This window comes from Delphinapterus leucas, chromosome 1 (genome assembly GCF_059928025.1).
Source record: "Delphinapterus leucas isolate spDelLeu-1000000601 "Yukka" chromosome 1, BTC_Dleu_Yukka2, whole genome shotgun sequence".
In the NCBI taxonomy this organism is placed as follows: Eukaryota; Metazoa; Chordata; class Mammalia; order Artiodactyla; family Monodontidae; genus Delphinapterus; species Delphinapterus leucas.
Genome location: NC_143129.1, coordinates 27,810,334 through 27,830,635, shown reverse-complemented (window position 1 = coordinate 27,830,635; position 20,302 = coordinate 27,810,334). Strand labels below are relative to the sequence as shown.

At 40.2% G+C, this 20,302-nt stretch overlaps 1 protein-coding gene across 2 annotated transcripts; it reads right to left on the bottom strand.

The window, feature by feature from the left end:
- Window positions 1–276: 276 nt before the first annotated feature.
- CNIH4 (cornichon family member 4) lies at window positions 277–19,875 on the bottom strand. 2 transcript variants are annotated; one of them, XR_016394584.1, is made up of 6 exons: window positions 19,768–19,875; window positions 16,276–16,344; window positions 8,284–8,396; window positions 3,767–3,907; window positions 1,960–2,515; window positions 277–470 (listed from the first exon to the last, which is right to left on the bottom strand). XR_016394584.1 is itself a non-coding variant. In XM_022579308.3 (5 exons), exons 1-5 carry the CDS (start codon window positions 19,834–19,836, stop codon window positions 443–445), a joined length of 420 nt encoding a protein of 139 aa, XP_022435016.1. In that variant the 5' UTR covers window positions 19,837–19,874; the 3' UTR covers window positions 277–442. The 2 variants fall into 2 exon arrangements, 1 of the variants encoding a protein (XP_022435016.1); XM_022579308.3 differs by lacking the exon at window positions 1,960–2,515 and having other exon boundaries at window positions 19,768–19,874.
- Window positions 19,876–20,302: the final 427 nt, after the last annotated feature.

The window sequence follows — 20,302 nt, the reverse complement described above, 5'->3', positions numbered from 1 at the left end:
AGACAAAAGGGTAGTTTAGTTTCTTTCTTCCTTTGCCCAGACTAACAGTATCGCTTTGTACTCTGACTTCTCAGTAGACCTGAAGAGCCACTTTGCTCACCTATTACATTTTCCCTTTAAAGCGTGTCCTCTGTTTCTTTGGCATGCAAGGCTGGCATGACAGTCCTGTTCCTACACACAGATAACTATCTTCAACATACAGATGATGAAAAACACCTTCACACGTTGGGGTGCAGGCTAAAGTTGAGAACCAGAACGCTACAAAAACTCAATTCATGTTTTTTAAATACTTTATATGGTAAAAATACAGCAAAAATATTTTTTGTTCAAAGAGGAAAAAATATACTGCTATGGTCATGGTTCTAAGGATGATTTAAGTCGTCTCTGGCTCCTCAACTGTGCACTGTAGTGTGGGCTGACTTCAACTACGGCTTCTCCAGCTTCAGTCATTTATCAAAGCTAAAATCATACTGTGGAGAGAAGAAATTAATGTTACTAATGTTTCCTTAGGAATGTTCCTACAGAGTCTGGTCTGTCCAGACTTGCATCCCTAAGGCTCAGCAAGGAACACTCACTTAAGTAAAAAGCAAAAGCAATCATTTACACCTAAAGGAAAGAATATCTATATTAGGACATCAAAAGGCCCTAACGTTTTCACTAAAAGAAAAAAAAAAAGAAAGAAAGAAAACCGGGGTAGAGGTGGTGGTAGGGAGCATAACCTAAAAGCACTGCTGGGCTCTAGCTTAGAGAAAACAAGCTGTGTCTAGGAAAAAACTTTAATTCTCCATGGAGATCTTCGCACATGTTGTTCCTGCCCCTGGAACCCCTCCTCTCATCCCCCATCAACCCAGTAACTTCCTCTCAGACTTCAGGATCCGGCAGGCTCCATCAGGCTCCAGCACGGCCTCTGGGAAGCCAGCCTCTCGGCCCAGGGCCGTTGCCCTGCCTCTTCCTGCACACCTCAGCTCATACCCACTTTCATTCTCCAGGATGACACCCGCGTGCTGCAATCAGCAGGCTCCCAGCTTTGACACAGGGATTCTGCGCTGCTCCTTTTGTGTCACACGCAGTGCCTTACACAATGTCTTTGACACATGGCGGTCACTCAGTAAATACTCTGTTAAAACCACCACACTTAACAAGAGTAACAAGACTATCATTTTTTTACTGAAATCAGCCTTGCTATGCTGAGAGCAAATGACTAAAACACAGAAATACCCTTACACTACTAATGGTATAAGTGATGCGTTGTCCAAATTTAAACAAACTAAGGGTACACAGTGCACAGCACAAATTAATGGTAGTAACCAATATTTTTGAACACTTTGTTAGAGCTTACAAGAGGTCAGCACAAACCAAAGTGCTTTATATGCATTATCTCATTTAATCCACATCACAAGCCCATGAGGCAGGTACTATTATTATCCCATTTTCAGATGAAGAAATTGAGGCACAGAGAGGATAAGAAACTTGCCCCAGGTCACACAGTGAGGGAGTGGTAGATTACACCAGGCTGGCACCTAACCAAACACCAAAGGCATAGATTCCACCAATCTCTAAAGAAGATGGGAATCTTTTCCTTTAATTCTATTTAACAAACGCTGAATGTCTGCTATGTGCAAGGCACCATGCAAGTGGTGGCAGGCGATACAGAAGGAGCAGCATAAATCCCTACATTAGAAATCGGATGATTTAGAATAGTAAACACTTTTTAAAAACAGCAACCAAAGCTAAGAGAAAAGTGTTACAAGAACATCTGCGATTACTCTTCCATCCTGATCCCTTGAGCTACAAGGAACGCCAAGGGGGAAGGAAATAGCAACATGGCTAAAAATGACAAGCTGAGAAGGGAAGGGAAAAGAAAGAAAAAGAAAGGATGCATCCAGTGAGCAATGCAGCTACTCAGGCAAACCAGTTATACTGGTTGCCTATCTTTTATTTCATTGTAAAGAACCATACCTTAAACCTGCCCCAAAATTGCTTCCTGATTCCTCCAGTCCCCAGTCTTCAGTCCATCTTCCCACTGCTTTAAATTCAACAACTGAGAGGTAAGAAACTCTTGTCCATTTTTAAATCCTAAGACTTTGGGTCTTACTAAGCAAGATGCTGCTCCCTAATCCTACATTTACACCCAAAAGTGTGACTACATTAGCTTTGCTCCCAGATGTCTCAAGAAGCTCATGTTATCAAGACCTAGGGGTTGTCCACTCTAGTTTACTCTCCAAAGCATAAAACCTGGAGGGGAGAGAAGGATGAAGAAAGGATAACCACCTTGCTTTTTGTCTCTGACAAATAGAAGGGAACATATATGATGGTAAAGATACCTTCATATGGTTTGACTTTAAAAAGTAATAAAAATAAGAATAGGGCTTCCCTGCTGGCGCAGTGGTTGGGAGTCCGCCTGCCGATGCAGGGGACACGGGTTCGTGCCCCGGTCTGGGAAGATCCCACATGCCGCAGAGCGGCTGGGCTCGTGAGCCACGGCCACTGAGCCTGCGCGTCCGGAGCCTGTGCTCTGCAAAGGGAGAGGCCACAACAGTGAGAGGCCCGCGTACCACAAAAAAATAATAATAAGAAGAAGAAAGGTGTATCATTGTATTCTTAATGTTAAATTTTGCTCTTTATTCTCCATCTTTAATGCTAGGATTAAAAATTAAGCACGTTAGCAATGAGGTATGAGAACCAGAAATGTTATTAGTGTGGTTTTTCTGTCCTATTTTTTAAAATACAGAAAAGCAAATATAATAAATAGTAAAAAGGAAACCACCTAAACTCTAATTTCAATCTAATCTGTGGGTGGAATTAGCATAGCAAAAGGATTTTAGGAAGCCTGCTTTTTCAGGCAGAGGCTAAAATGACTCTGACTTCTAAGCTATTTCAGACAAAATAGCAGTTTTTTAAAACTCTTATCTTTGTACAGTTTCTAATTATTAGGACTTTTTTGAGTGACAGAAGTCTAGTTCAGTACAAGTTTTTTCCTACTAGTCTTATGCCCATGTGAAACTTAAAATTTACCTCAGAAAAAAACAGGAATGATACAAGTAAGCTTGGATACAAAAGCTTGACTTTTAGCCTCTTAAAGGCTTAATCAAATCATACACACATGACAATTTTTTTCTCTTTGCTGTATTCTATGGGTCTATAATGGGTAAAGGAAAAGGTGGCATGTTATCTCTAAAACTTAAGGTAATAAATATAAGTTTAAACAGGACTGCATGAGGCTTCCAGTGTCTGATAGCCAATCCTTCATATTAATTCTTACTTCCAATCTAACTGGAAGACTGATGAAATTTTACCCGAACAGACCACTTGCATCCCGGAGAAAAGGCATCACACCTAAATTCCTTAATGCCAAGAAAGATCAGCCCAACGTGGATATAAGTTGTTGAGAGCTGCTGCCAGTGCTCTGGTCCCCAGAAGACCCAGGAGTGGGAAACTCTCTGGGGGTACATATAGTAATGTTTATAACAGGCAGTGAGACCTCACAGCTGGATACCAGGGGAGGGAAAGAACGGCAAAGACAGTTTTAAGCATGTTGATAGCCTCAACAGCTAAGGAATAACTAATAACATGGAGTAACTCTACTCCAGGTCAGACAGAATGGAATCCTGATTCAATGACATGACATAAAAAATCTACACAGCCACAAGAAATTCACATAATCCCCAAAAGCTCTGCAATGTTAATACAAAATCCTACAGTATAGTAATACCTTACCGGTCAAAAGCATATGGCATCCAGGAAAATGCCAGGACTGTAAACTCACCTATAAAGATACATGAAGAAACAGAGCAGGTGGAAACCAAGCTTGATCATGGCTTCTTTCATGTGTGACTTCAGCTGCCCTCGATTGTGTATTTCTGTTGGATCAAACACTCCCATGTTACCACTTGGCACCATAACGAACCTGGTAAATTAAAGGATGCACACACATTAGAAGGAAAATCAAATCATCAGCATAAATATTCAAAAATAAGTAAACCAGTAATAATCAACCTTCAAAAATGAACCAATCATAGCAGCCTTATATGACCAAATATGGACAAGGTATTATAATGATGTCACAGGCCATGCCTTAGTCTTCCTTTGAAAATACAATACTATTAATTTTAGGTGTAATTTCTGCCCTCTGAAACAAATACATTAACACTCTAGAGAAGGGTATTTTATGCACTGAGACCCTTTTACCCATCTTCTGTAGAAAACTACTGAATCGGTAATACCTATAGCTGTCTTCCATGAGACACAAATGAAGGGGGCCCCAAAACCAAACCAACTTTATCAAGTTCTTAGAAATTTCTTTATCTACCAGGTTCTAACTTAATTAATGCAATTCCCTTCACCTTCACAACATCTCTGCAAGTTGTCTTTATGTTTAACACTTACATCTTTGTGTCAAACATAATTATTCCCATTTCACAGATGATACTAAAAAGAGAGACTCTATATCCCAAATAGAATCCTCATCTTTGGTGCTCCTGCTGATCAACAGATATGTCTCAATCTGCATGGCTAATAAACGGTACCTACTTGAGAAGAGCAATTTAAAGAAGACAGAAATGATTCAGAATAAATGCTACTGTGGTAAAATAAAACTCTTCAGTTAAGACAATAAATGTAGAGTTCAGATGCAAACGCAGTGCCTAACTTTACATGACTCTTAAAAAGTACAGATTACATTTAATTAAAATATAAATTTTATTTTAAATTAATTTTTATGTAAATATTAAATAAAATAATAATATTTTGACAAATAAGAGATGTACATTTTATAGTGATGGAGGTATGACCACAGTGAGGGAATGAGAACAGGGCTACAAAGTCAATACGGAACCTAAAGGGCACAGTAAGCACACACTGAGTTCCAAATCCAGACCAATTCAACTCAGTGCTCCCACAGACTCAGACTCAAACTTAAAAAAAAAATCTTGAAGATACTGTGTTTAACACGCTATGGAGTCTTTGGGCCTCTTGAGATAACACATAACGTTTCATATTTATTAAATACCACTGTGTATATAGTATTACATATGATAATCTTCTCCTTCTTCCCCAAATGATTCCTTTTACAAATAAGAAAATTGGGTTACTTTGAGAGGATCAGTGAGTTTAAGCGTCTACGCTTCTGCATCCCAACTGTGCCATCTGCACAGCATGCATGTCCTAATCTAGCACTGATCATGACCTCTTCCTTCTCTCATGTCCAAGCTTCTCTAGTCCAACCTTGGTTCCTCACTCTCGCCACACATTTGGTTTCTCAATTATGACTTCTGTGAAATGCAAATGGCTCTCTGAGTTTCACAAATCTAAATTCTCCCCCAAATCCTAGTAGCCCATCTATGGCTGAATAAATGGTATATATGGTATTTACAAACGAATATCTGGATAGCATCTCAACTCAATACCTATTTTCCTCGATTTACAATGGTATTATATCATGATAAACCCATCAAAAATTGAAAATGCAATTAATACACCTAACCTACCGAACATCACAGCTTAGCCTAGCCTACCTTAAACATGCTCAGAACACTTACATTAGCCTACAGTTGGGCAAAATCGTCTAATACAAAGCCTATTTTATAACATTACAAGAGAGTTTCATACCGCATATCGCTAGTCCAGAAACAGATCAAAATTCAAAATTCGAAATACGGTTTATACTGAAATGTGTATCATTTTCACACCATCATGAAGTCGAAAAATCAAAAGTCAAACTATTGTAAATCGAGGACCATCTGTAGTCTCAAAGAGTCTTATCCTTCTCTGACTGCTAGCTTATCTAACAGGAGTGTCACCACTTCCTCAGTAGTCCTTAAAAGCTTTTTCTGACTCAATTCTGACTTCTCTCTTCATCTTTCATAGGCAATAGGTTAAACTCTTGTCCACTCTTCCTTCCTATCACCACTTATATAGCCCTATCTTGTTTTTTTTGGTACGCGGGCCTCTCACTGTTGTGGCCTCTCCCTTTGCGGAGCACAGGCTCCGGACGCGCAGGCTCAGTGGCCATGGTTCACGAGCCCAGCCGCTCCGCGGCATGTGGGATCTTCCCGGACCGGGGCACGAACCCGTGTCCCCTGCATTGGCAGGTGGACTCTCAACCACTGCGCCACCAGGGAAGCCCTAGCCCTATCTTTTTCATTCCCACTATCACAACTCTATTCCAGTACTATATTATCTCACCCCCGTCTCTGAACTACCTCCTGCCTCTTTTCCATCCAATCAATACTATATAATGCTTCCAGAAAAATCTTCCCAAAGCATAATTTATATCATGCCAACTTAGCTAATCAAAAACATACGCAGCAAATGTATAAAATAAGCTACAAGGATATACTGTACAACACAGAATATAACCAATATTCTATAATAGCTATAAATGGAGTATAACCTCTAAAAATTGTGAATCACCATACTGTACACCTGAACATATAATATTGTACATGAACTATAATTCAATAAAAAAGAAATTAATTAAAAACATATAGAGCAAGGAAGATATATGAATGGCTAATAAGCACATTAAAAAGTACTCAACATCATTAGTCACTAGGGAATGTAAATCGAAACCACAATGAGATACCACTTCACATTCAATCAGACAGCTAAAATAAAAAAGACACAACAAAAAGTGTTGGCAGGGATGTGGAGAAACTGTAACCTTCATACACAGTTGGTGGGAACGTAAAATAGTGCAGCTGCTTTTGAACACTCAGGTAGTTCCTCAAAAGGTCAAACCATAGAGTTACCATATGACCCAGCAATTCCACTCCTAAAAGAAATGAAAGTATATGTCCACACAAAAATATGCACATGAACGTGAAAGGATGCTCAACATCACTAATCATTAGAGAAATGCAAAGCAAAACTACAATGAGATATCACCTCACACCGGTCAGAACGGCCTTCATCAAAAAATCTACGAACAATAAATGCTGGAGAGGGTGTGGAGAAAAGGGAACCCTCTTGCACTGTTGGTGGGAATGTAAATTGATACAGCCACTATGGAGAACAGTATGGAGGTTCCTTAAAAAACTAAAAATAGAACTACCATATGACCCAGCAATCCCACCACTGGGCATATACCCTGAGAAAACCATAATTCAAAAAGAGTCATGTACCACAATGTTCATTGCAGCTCTATTTACAATAGCCAGGACATGGAAGCAACCTAAGTGTCCATCAACAGATGAATGGATAAAGAAGATGTGGCACATATATACAATGGAATATTACTCAACCATAAAAAGAAACAAAACTGAGTTATTTGTTATGAGGTGGATGGACCTAGAGTCTGTCATAGAGCAAAGTAAGTCAGAAAGAGAAAAAGAAATACCATATGCTAACACATATATATGGAATCTTAAGAAAGAAAAAAAATGGTTCTGAAGAACCCAGGGGCAGGACAGGAATAAAGACGCAGACGTAGAGAATGGACTTGAGGACATGGGGAGGGCGAAGGGTAAGCTGGGATGAAGTGAGAGAGTGGCATTGACATATATACACTACCAAATGTAAAATAGCTAGCTAGTGGGAAGCAGCCGTATAGCACAGGGAGATGAGCTCGGTGCTTTGTGTCCACCTAGAGGGGTGGGATAGGGAGGGTGGGAGGGAGACGCAAGAGGGAGGAGATATGGGGATATATGTATATGTATGGCTGATTCACTTTGTTATAAAGCAGAAACTAACACACCATTGTAGAGCAATTATACTCCTATAAAGATGTTAATAATAAAAAAAAGACACATGATTACACTGCATTTTGGTAAATTAAAAGAATAATTTTAATGAAAAAATATGCACATGAATGTTCACAGTAGAATTATTTATAATAGGCAAAAAGTGGAAACAACTCAAATGCCCATCAATTGCAAATGGATAAACAAAATGTAGTATTGCCATACAATGGAATATTATTCCACAATAAAAAGGAATAAAGTACTGATACATGACACGGCATGGATGAACCCTGAAAATGTTATGCTAAGTGAAAGAAGCCATAAAAGATCACATATTGATCTCTTTTAAATGGTATGTCTGTCCAGAACAGGTTATTTTACAAAGACAGAAAGGAGACTAGCAATTGCCTAGAGCTGGGGGAGGGGAGTGACTTCTAAAGGACATAGGGCTTCTTTTGGGGGTGATGAAAATGTTCTTAAATACGTTGTGGTGATGGTTGCTTACATCTATAAATATACCAAAAACATATTGGATAGTATAGTTTAAATGGGTGAACTTTATGCTACCAGTACTCATATGTATAAATAAACAAACTGTACTCACCGATATATATTCCAAGTGGCAACAGGCAAGTTGAGAAGGAAGATGAACCAGTGCAATGAAATGAGCATTAATACAGTGACAATAGTATGGCCAACCAATTCTGGAATTACCCACTGCAAGGGAAGAACACAGTATTACATCTCACTGCTGTGTTCTTCCAGAATGTACATGTTACTTGAAATTAAATCAAAGAAAGTACAGAGAATTTCCAAGCTAGTGTTTCAAGATTATTTTTAGGCTCGGATGTCCCAGATTTGCATACTGCTATCACTGCTTACCCAGTGCAAATAAATCAGGACACAGCTTAAAAATAATGCACTTAGTCTTTAATTACATTTTACCCTAAGTAAAGATTCAGATTCATTCTCTAAGCAGGTACAAATGACAACTAGAGAAAAAATAGAGTATTATTTACTTTCTATTCCAATATCTGTGCTAAAGCCTCTTACTCTAATTTGGGATGGTTTATATCCACATACATGCTGCCTTTCAGGTCAGAATACCGATTCTAACGTTTCCAAGCTCCAGAACCCTGGGGGAAATCATCTCACATCCACCAAAAAAAAAAGTACTTTAGGGCTTCCCTGGTGGCACAGTGGTTGAAAGTCCGCCTACTGATGCAGGGGGCATGGGTTCGTGCCCCGGTCCGGGAAGATCCCACATGCTGCGGAGCGGCTGGGCCCATGAGCCATGGCCGCTGAGCCTGCGTGTCCGGAGCCTGTGCTGCGCAACGGGAGAGGCCACAACAGTGAGAGGCCCGCGTACCGCAAAAAAAAAAAAAAAAAAAAAAAAAGTACTTTAACAGCTTACAATATCAGCTCAAAGTTAAACAAATATGATAATGGACCAGGATAACAGAATCCCAGACTATTTGCTTTATAGCACCCAGTGCCCTTATCTATGTTCTTTGTTTATTGTGCAATATTCTAGTTCTCATATATCAACAGCTATTGTGGCAGGTTCTCAATTCACCGATAGTTTTCCTCTCCTATGAGTAGAGATTTTTCTCTTAATGGAAGTTAATAGCTAGTATTTATTGAGCCACAAACTGGCACTCCCAACTTATAGAAATGAGGAAAATAAAATTCAAGAGAGATTAAGTAACTTGCCCAAGGTCACACAGCTACTTAGTGGCAGAGCTATATAACAGAAGCCCAGACACACTGGCCCCAGGTCTCTTGCATTTAGATTTCAGATACAGTTTTTCTTTTTTCCTGGGGGGGAGGGTGTCACTCTGCGAGGCCTGCAGGATCTTAGTTCCCCAACCAGGGACTGAACCCACGCCCTGGGCAGTGAAAGCACGGAATCCTAACCACTGGACCACCAGGAAATTCCCTTAGATACTTTCTTTTGGCTGCATTGGGTCTTTGTTGCTGTGTGTGGGCTTTCTCTAGTTGCGGCGAGCAGGGGCTACTCTTCATTGCAGTGCGCGGGCTTCTCATTGGGGTGGCTTCTCTTGTTGCAGAGCACAGGCTCTAGGCTTCAGTAGTTGTGGCTTGCGGGCTCTGGCGCTCAGGCTCAGTAGTTGTGGTGCATGGGCTTAGTTGCTCTGCAGCATGTGGGATCTTCCCAGACAAGGGCTCAAACCCATGTCCCCTGCATTGGCAGATGGATTCTCAACCACTGCACCACCAGGGATATCCCACTTTTTCTTAATAAACAAAGAGGAAGGGTCTTAAACCTAATTTGCAATCAACCAAAACGTTTTTAAATATGTAAATGCATTTTTAAAGTGTAACCAATTTAACATAATGCTAATATGTGTAAGCTGCAAAATCAGATAAACCTGGAGTAAAACTCATGCTCTATCCTATTTATTAGCTGTGCAATTTTAGGCAGTTATCTACCCTCTCTAAATCATGATTTTCTCATCTGTAAAATGGAGATAATACTTACACCTCATGAGGTTGTTTTAGAGAATTAGACAAAATAATATATGTAAGCCACACACAAAGTAAGCACTCAATTTACATTCCCACCAGCACTGCAAGAGTGTTCCCTTTTCTCCACACCAGTCTCCAGCATTTATTGTTTGTAGATTTTTTGATGATGGCCATTCTGACTGGTGTGAGATGATATCTCATTGTAGTTTTGATGTGCATTTCTCTAATGATTAATGATGTTGAGCATTCTTTCATGTGTTTGTTGGCAGTCTGTATATCTTCTTTGGAGAAATGTCTATTTAGGCCTTCTGGCCATTTTTGGATTGGGTTGTTTGTTTTTTTGATATTGAGCTGCATGAGCCGCTTGTAAATTTTAGAGATTAATCCTTTGTCAGTTGCTTCATTTGCAAATACTTGTTCCCATTCTGAGGGTTGTCTTTTCGTCTTGTTTATGGTTTCCTCTGCAGTGCAAAAGCTTTGAAGTTTCATTAGGTCCCATTTGTTTATTTTTGTTTTTCTTTCCATTTCTCTAGGAGGTGGGTCAAAAAGGATCTTGCTGTGATTTATGTCATAGAGTGTTCTGCCTATGTTTTCCTCTAAGAGTTTGATAGTTTCTGGCCTTACATTTAGGTCTTTAATCCATTTTGAGCTTATTTTTGTGTATGGTGTTAGGGAGTGATCTAATCGCGTACTTTTACATGTACCTGTCCAGTTTTCCCAGCACCACTTATTGAAGAGGCTGTCCTTTCTCCACTGTACATTCCTGCCTCGTTTACCAAAGATAAGGTGACCATATGTGTGTGGGTTTATCTCTGGGCTTTCTATCCTGTTCCATTGATCTATCTTTCTGTTTTTGTGCCAGCACCATACTGTCTTGATTACTGTAGCTTTGTAGTATAGTCTGAAGTCAGGGAGCCTGACTCCTCCAACTCTGTTTTTCATTCTCAAGATTGCTTTGGCTATTCGGGGGTCTTTTGTGTTTCCATACAAACTGACATTTTTTGTTCTAGTTCTGTGAAAAAATGCCAGTGGTAGTTTGATAGGGATTGCATTGAAACTGTAGATTGCTTTGGGTAGTAGAGTCATTTTCACAATGTTGATTCTTCCAATCCAAGAACATGGTACATCTCTCCATCTGTTTGTATCATCTTTAATTTCTTTCATCAGCGTCTTATAGTTTTCTGCATACAGGTCTTTTGTCTCCTTAGGTAGGTTTATTCCTAGGTATTTTATTCTTTTTGTTGCAATGGTAAATGGGAGTGTTTTGTTGATTTCACTTTCAGATTTTTCATCATTAGTGTATAGGAATGCCAGAGATTTCTGTGCATTAATTTTGTATCCTGCTACTTTACCAAATTCATTGATTAGCTCTAGTAGTTTTCTGGTAGCATCTTTAGGATTCTCTATGTATAGTATCATGTCATCTGCAAACAGTGACAGCTTTACTTCTTCTTTTCCAATTTGGATTCCTTTTATTTCTTTTTCTTCTCTGATTGCTGTGGCTAAAACTTCCAAAACTATGTTGAATAAGAGTGTTGAGAGTGGGCAACCTTGTCTTGTTCCTGATCTTAGTGGAAATGCTGGTGGGAATGTGAATTGGTACAGCCACTATGGAGAAGAGTATGGAGGTTCCTTAAAAAACTAAAAATAGAACTACCATATAAGCCAGCAATCCCACTACTGGGCATATACCCTGAGAAAACCATAATTCAAAAAGAGTCACATACCAAAATGTTCATTGCAGCTCTATTTACAATAGCCCGGAGACGGAAACAACCTAAGTGTCCATCAACGGATGAATGGATAAAGAAGATGTGGCACATAGATACAATGGAATATTGCTCAGCCATAAAAAGAAACGAAATTGAGCTATTTGTAATGAGGTGGATGGACCTAGAGTCTGTCATACAGAGTGAAGTAAGTCAGAAAGAGAAAGACAAATACCGTATGCTAACACATATATATAGAATTTAAGAAAAAAAAAATGTCATGAAGAACCTAGGGGTAAGACAGGAATAAAGACACAGACCTACTAGACAATGGACTTGAGGATATGGGGAGGGGGAAGGGTAAGCTGTGACAAAGCGAGAGAGTGGCATGGACATATATATACTACCAAACATAAAATAGATAGCTAGTAGGGGGCAGCCGTATAGCACAGGGAGGTCAGCTCGGTGCTTTGTGACCACCTAGAGGGGTGGGATAGGGAGGGTGGGAGGGAGGGAGACGTAAGAGGGAAGAGATATGGGAACATATGTATAACTGATTCACTTTGTTATAAAGTAGAAACTAACGCACCATTGTAAAGCAATTATACTCCAATAAAGATGTAAAGAAAAAAAAAGTAAGCACTCAATAAATGTTAGCTGATGTTACTACTACTTCCCTCCATGCTATCAGACCCACATAGAAGTAGCTTTCAAACTCTGGATTTCTTACTGTGGGCTGCATTTTGGTTTACATAAACAAAAACCTAAAACAAAAGTTTCAGGAAGCGATACTTGACCTTATTATACTTGGATACTAACTTTCTACCAAGCCCTCTGTTCTCTTTCTCTTCCCTCCTTAATAATGTGTTCTTCCCCTAACTTAGGGGTAAGAAGCACTAGGCTTATTTCAACCAGGCAGGAGTTTGAAAGATTCTTCTCTGGAGTAACTTAATGGCACAAGAGAAAACACCTACAAAAAAACTGCTATTTCAGGTACCCCCAAAAAAGGTAGCCACCAACTACCCTCAGTGAAGTCTTACCTACCAGTCAGTCAACAGCCTGGACCACCCAATGAGCTTCCAACGAGTATTTTCGTGCCTTACCCTAAAGTATGACTAGATAGCCACGTATCAGAAATTGAGGAAAGCCCTCAATATGAAAGAAGGGGGAAAAACAAAGAGAAAGGAACTTGGAAAAAAACAGATATAATGTAGGAAGCAGAAGGAAATTTCAAAACTGCTATAATCAATATCCTTGAGAACGAAGAGAGTCAAGCATGAACCAAGAGAACAAAAAGCTCTTAGAAATTAAAAATTTGACATAAATGATATACATACAAGAAAATTCAGAAGATAAAACAAGAGGAAATCTTAAAACAAGAAGGTAGAAAAAAACCAAAGGGACAAAAATAAGAAAAAGAAAACTGGGAGATCAATCCAGCAGATAAATTATCCAGCAAATCCAAGTTGCTGAAAGAGAAGAGAGAAAATAGAAGGGGAAGATATTATCAAAGAAAGAAGTAGAAGAAAATTTCCCAGATTGAAAGAACCTCTCAGATGCCCAAAACAATGAGTGAAAAAGGCCTAAACAAAGGTATACCACTGCAAAATTCCCAAACACCAAGGATTACCATAAATAAACCCAACCAAGGATAAAGGTTAAGATTCTAAAACTTCTGGAGAGGATGGAGGTAGGGGTGGGAGGAGAGGAAAGAGAGAGATCCCATCAAAACGATAAGAAATCAAAATGGCACCAGACTTCCCAACTTGAACAACACTAGAAGTTAAAAGACCTTGACCAAGCAAACTCTGAAAAAAAATCTTTTCTAACCTAGAATTCTACACTCAGAGAACCTATCAATCAAGGGAAAGGATAAGACATTTTCAAACATGCAAGTTCTCAAAATTTAATTCCCATGTACCAAATCTCAAGAAGCTACTCCAACAAAACGAGGTAGTAAGCCAAGAGAAAGGAAGACATGATTTCCAAGAATCAGGGGATCCAACCAGGAGTCCCAGGATGGAGGCTGTGAAACAGGCCTAAAGAGCAACCAGTCCAGACTATAGCAAGAGGATGTAGGTCTTGAGGAGAAATGTCACCTAGAAAAAAACAACTGACAGATTATTTTAGCATGTTTGAAACATGCAGAAAATAGTACTGAAGGGCTTTAAAGATGTTATCTGAAAAGACAAAGCTATGCAGAAAAAAAAATTAGAAAGAAAAATATGATCACTGTCTACCATAAGGCTCGGCAATAAAAAATGTTTATATAATATAATAGTATATCATAATGATATAAACATTGAATATAAACTTAAAAAGAAAATGGAAAAATAGGAGAGATGTTTAGAAGGGGGTACCTAAGAACTAAATCTGCCATATTGACTCAGAAGTCAATAGGTAATATGTAAAACTGATAAATCAAGAAATAGTGAGAGGGACTTCCCTGCTGGCGCAGTGGTTAAGAATCCACCTGCCAATGCAGGGGACATGGGTTCAAGCCCTGGTCCAGGAAGATCCCACATGCCGCGGAGCAACTAAGCCCGTGTGCCACAACTACTGAGCCTGCACTTTAGAGCCCGTGAGCCACAACTACTGAGCCCACGTGCCACAACTACTGAAGCCCGCATGCCTAGAGCCGAGCACGAGAAGCCACCGCAATGACAAGCCCGTGCACCGCAACGAAGAGTAGCCCCCGCTTGCCACAACTAGAGAAAGCCCACACACAGCAACGAAGACGCAACACAGCCATAAATAAATAAATAAATAGATAGATAAATAAATAAAAATTTATAAAAAAGAAATAGTGGGAGTTCTCTGGTGGCCTACTGGTTACGATTCTGGGCATTCACTGCCGTGGCCTGGGTTCAATCCCTGGTTGGGGAACTTAGATCCTGCAAGCCACGCACCACGGCCAAAAAAAATGAAAAGGAAATAGTAGTGCAAGCATATAGAGAAATATGAATATAAATATCAGAAAAAAATTAACAGCTCAAGTGTTGAAATCAGTTGCCCCTAAGAAGCAAGACAGATAGGATTTAAAAGGGTCAGGAAGGAACTGCTGTTTTTCACTACAAGCTTTGTAGTACCTCTGACTTTAGTTGTATGCAAGTATAACTTTCACAAAAACAAAAATTAACGTTAAAAAAACTACTTAACTTCAAACTGAAGGAGTAACTTTCTCAATAGAAGAATCCAGGTAACCTTTTTTTGTGTTTATTTGTATTTTTGTAAAAGAAAACCCACAAAATACCCACCTAAAATACTGAGTAAGCAAGAAATATAAAAAGAAATACAATCCATCTGAAAATATATATATATTAGATGGATCTATCTATCAGTATAAAATCATTCTTCTAAAGATGAGGAGGCCTAATCAACCACACTTCAATTTTTTAAAAAAGCAGAGGGCCCTGCCTGGCACACAGCAGGAACTTAATTTGTTTAAAATTAATTAAATTTCAATTTTTAAAAGATTAAAAATAAAATAAAGATGAGGAGGCCTGAAACTAATGCAATGTTGCATGTCAATTATATCTCAAGAAAAAAAAAGAACTCTGAAAGCATAGCAGATAAACAAAATCTTTTATTTAAATCTATCACTGTATTAAACCATGTTCTGGACAATTGGGAAGGAAGGGAGGGAGGGAGAGAAGGAGGGAGGGAGAGAAGGAGGAAGGAAGGAAGGAGAGCAGAGGAGGAATATAATTTACTAGAAATTTTAATTTTCCAAGTGTAACTTCATTTCCGTCATGGGCCAAAGAAACTTAAGTAGACCGAAGGTGTGAAAAGACACATGAGAATCATTTTTAGGTCAAGCCAAAAAGCACTTCTCAGTTATTGTATTTTTATATGAACTTTTATATCCAGAAAACTTTTCTGTCTGCTCATCTCATAAAATGAATCAGGACCCACTGGTTTCCCCATATCTAAAAGAGCTGGGAAATTCAGAGTTTTATTGCCAATATAAAGTTCCGACTACATACTAAAGGTAAAATGGCCTTAAAACAAATCAACTAATTCCATTTCTCTAGGAGCCACAAAAAGGTCCTCTTTCATTCAACAAAAGACAGACTGAGCTTTTTCCCAAAGAGCAGGGAGGAGGGGGTTTGGACACAGAAGACAAAAACAGTTAACTGATAACGAACCTTCACCTAGTCTGAGTAATGATGTTGTCTATTGTGGACAAAGGGACAACAAGGAAAAAGAGTAAAGAAACAAAATTTCAAGTTAGGTCTTCTGGTATAGTTTCATGATCTAAAAATATTGCAAAGCACAGTAGTTCCACAAACATTCCAATGAATATCAAATACACATATGTTGACTATCTGTAATTATCTCTAACACAGAAAATGGAGAACTGCCTTCAATGCCAGAAAATGAGGAAAGAAATGTCTTACCTTGTTTAATTTTGAGCAACATGATCTAGCATTAATGTAATCACATTCTAAATCAGACAATGTAATTATCTGACAATCAAGATAAGGAATTATTAGACTTCTTTTATAACAACTATTTAAGTTTCAGAAAGCAATCCCAGTTGCAAAGCAGAATTAGATTTTTGACTTGAAAAGATTATTTCCTTAAAGTTCATTTATTAGACAACTAAATTTTCTCATTTATGTTCCTTCAGCAAGTGACTTTCACAAAATAATCCTCTTATTACGCACAATTCTAATGTGACCCATACCAGAACATTCAAGCTGGATTCCTCAAATGTCAAACAGTGGCCAAAAGAAACGGAAAATATGACCTATATAAACCGTTTAAATGTTATAAACCTGAATTCCCAATAGAAAAAGTGTTTATTTATGATATATCCATAAAATGTCTTTGAAGACTTAAGATATGAAAAAGAAAAAGGATACAAAACTATAAACTCAGCTTGGCCATATACTAGCAGTGGTTATGTCTTGAAAGTTGGATTACAGATGGTTTGTTTTCCCAACATTTTTCTCTATAACCAAACTTTCCACAGTAAACATATATTATACTGGACTAAAACAAAAAATGGGTTTTAGTACAAAATATAAACTTACAAATAAAAATGTGAGGGACAGATAGACATAAAAAGTCTTCAATTGAATGTGTGGTATTTACTTTAAAATGCACCCCCAGCCTCCCCACAATAGTTGGGAAAAAAATGAAAAAGAACGGCAAAATGTTGAACATCACTGAAGGTGAGCAATAGAAAAATGGGGTTTATTACACTACTCTACCTTTATGTTCGAAAATGTCCAATAAAATAGGTAAAAAGAAATGTTCTCAACTAAATTCTATACATTTCCATATGGATAGTCCCCCTATCACCTCAACCCAGCCAAAGTCAAAAGCATCACTTTCTCCACAAATTGTTCCACCTCCAGTTTGTTTTATTTCTGTCAATGACACAAGCATCATTTGCCCAGGCTCAAAATATGGAAAGTTATTTCTACCTTCTGTTTCATATCTCAGAATCAATCATTACCTGGTCCTATCAATCATTTCTTTTTAACACCACTCACATTAATTCCTCTTTCACCTGTCCACAATTAGTATCCCATTCCAGATCCAAATGAACCCATTCCCTAATGGTTTCTTACCTTCCAATCTTTCCTGTTTCCAACCCACTCTACAGACTTATCTTCATAATACACCACTTTGTTTATGTCAAAAATTTTCAATGGCTCCCTACTGCCTAGAGGATAAAAATGAAAGCCCTCCTCTCCTTAACATTCAAACCCTCCAAAATCTAATCTAATCTGGCCTTTCCAAACCTGACCTGCTGCCACCAAAATCAACCTTGTGCTCCAGATGGCCTATTCCTCCATCACCCAGAAATGCCATGAACACACCTTTCTCTGCACCTTTGCTCTTGCCTGTGTCTGATTTTGAATATCCACCCCTTTCCTTCTCTGCAAGTTTCCTTATTGGTTCAAAGTCCAGAAAAACTCTTATCCCTACAGAATGTATACCCGATGATTTTCCACCTCTTGGCTCTAATATTAAGCTAGTACAACTATCCCAAAATACAATAATATGCTGAATTTCATCAAAACACATCCTGAATGTACCTTAATATCTAAGTCCAACACTCCACCTAACATGTTTCTATGTACATAAACTGGTATAAGCCAAGGCTTTTTTTATTTTTTGGCTGTGCCGCCCGGCTTGCAGAATCTTAGTTCCCTGACCGGGGATGGAACCCGGGGCCCCGCTGCAGTGAGCGCACCAAGTCCTAACCACTGGACCGTCAGGAAATTCCCTAGCCAAGGCTATTTTAAATTATCAAGACTAGTTTTCTAAACTGCAGTAAAATAAATCCAAGTTTCATTTCTCTGAACTTAAGCTCCCGTTCCTTATGCCACAAGAGAGATGTAGGTCATCAAAACTTCCTAAGTGATGCTGCCCTTTCAGTCAGTTCGCCAAGCCTAATAAAAGTCAGGGTTCTCCTCGTCAGAAATCATCAGTTAAAGTAAAAACTGCTGTTCAATGCGGAGTAGGGAGGGAAGGCAGAGCAATATTTACTAAACATTGGCCATGGGGTAGGCATTGTGCTGCTAGGTGCTTAACACGCCCTCATTGTGCACATACCTATCTGGGAAGTAAACATTTTCCCCCATTTTAAAGATAAGAAAACTGAGGCTTAGAGAGGTGAAATAATGTGCATAGCAAATAACTAGCTGAGCAAGGAGTCCTGATTCCAAGTTTTGTCCCATCCCACTTCAACAAGTTGCCAGGCCATAACAAAGTATGAAGCCACACTGAAAACATACTCTGTACAACCATCCTAAAGCCAGAATGCTCTGGCAAACAAAAAGTTTAATTCTGTCAGAAAGGGACACATGTAATTTCCAAGGGAAAAAAATACAATGCAGAGCTTCTCATGTTTTTTCTTCGCTTACATTTAATTACTTAAAATTGGATTGTGCGTTGCATCGTTGGGTGACAACTTAGAAGCTCCCTCGAGAGTAGAGTTGTAGCCCACACGCCTTCTAGAGTGCTAGGTTCAACGACCATTTATTGGCCTGGAAAATACAGTATGAATACTGTAGCAGAAACAGCGATACAAAATGCCGAAGTTTTAAACATGGGTCGACACAGAAAAGTGTAAAAGCTGATAAACGACTGAGAACTAAATTACGTGTATAGTTACTGAATTTACAGGTCTGCAACCGACGGGAGCAACCGAAATAATCAGCTGCAGCTGGTTTCTAAAACAAACCCTTCCCAACGCTCCCTACAAAAAGGCATCGCGAAGGAAACACTTCACCCGTTTTTGAAATGACTCAACTCCTGGATGTGAAAGGTCGCTACAAGTTCCAACACCCGCGAGAACAAAGGGGAGGGCAGCGGGGGTGTTGCCCAGAGAAGGACAAGAGGCGCCAAATCGCCTCCGCCGAGCTCAGCGCGGGACAGACCACTAGCGACCACCCCTGGGACGTGAGCCGTCGTTCTCGGGACCCCCAGCATCCGGCGAAGGGCCCGGCCCAAGGGAGCTGCAAGAAAAACCACAACTCTGATCTCTCCAGGACCCAAAAGGAGGAAAACCGCGACCCCTCTCTCCTGAGGACCACAAGGGGAGGCCAAGTGCCAGCCCCCGTGCAGGGCAGAGCGGGTCCGGGCGTCACAGGGGCGAGCGGCGGCGGGCAGGCCGGCCGGGGCGCTTCAAGAGAAAGGCCCGCTCGGACCCCCAGGTGAGGGGCGAAGTTGGGCAGCCGGGGTCCTCCTCCCGCCCGGGCTCGCCACATCGGTCCGGCGGGCCGGGCCAGCGCCCAGGGTACCCGCGCCGGCCGCCGGCCGCCTGCCTTGCTCCCTCGCACCTGCCCTGGCCCCCACCCAGCCCCACCCCCAGCCTGCTCCCTCGGGTGGAGGGCCCCAGGTCGGCCTCCGCCCGTCTCAGGCAAGGATACGAAGTACACTGAGAGGAAGATAAGCGCGCAACAGTCAAGGAGAGAGAAGACGAACACCGCCGCCTCCATTCTACTCCGCCACCGCCGCGCCGCTCCTTCCGTCTAACTGGCCGTGGTGCCCGGACCAGCCCCGCCCCGCCCCCTGATAGGCCCATACCCCTGCTTGTTGGAGCAACACAGTCCACTCCGCCGGGACGCGGCATGCCGGGAGTTGTAGTCTTTTATTTTCCAAAAAACTCTACCGCCGTGAGTCTGATGCATGCTGGGAAATGTAGTTCAGTAGTACGAATACCTATCAAAGCGGTGGGCCGGGTCTCTATCCTAAATCTGATTGATTATTTCCAAAAATGTGACAAGCAATTAGTCAACGAGTATTTACTGATCGCTTGTAATCTTCTGGATACGCAGTAGAACTTCTTTGCCATGTGCTAAATTTTCTTTCGATTCCGCACTGGACCCACTGGATCCCTGACTTGGGAATGGTAAGAGGTTTTCAAGCCACTCCACGCGGCTTCTGGGATCTTAGTTGTGGCTC

Bases quoted from the DNA above. Each gene is read 5' to 3' on its own strand.
- CNIH4 (XM_022579308.3), bottom strand. From the start codon at position 19,836: ATGGAGGCGGCGGTGTTCGTCTTCTCTCTCCTTGACTGTTGCGCGCTT. The intron at 16,345-19,767 runs GTATCCTTGCCT...CTTGATTGTCAG, and splicing joins TCTTCCTCTCAGTGTACTTC to ATAATTACATTGTCTGATTT. The intron at 8,397-16,275 runs GTAAGACATTTC...CTTCCCTTGCAG, and splicing joins GTTGCTCAAAATTAAACAAG to TGGGTAATTCCAGAATTGGT.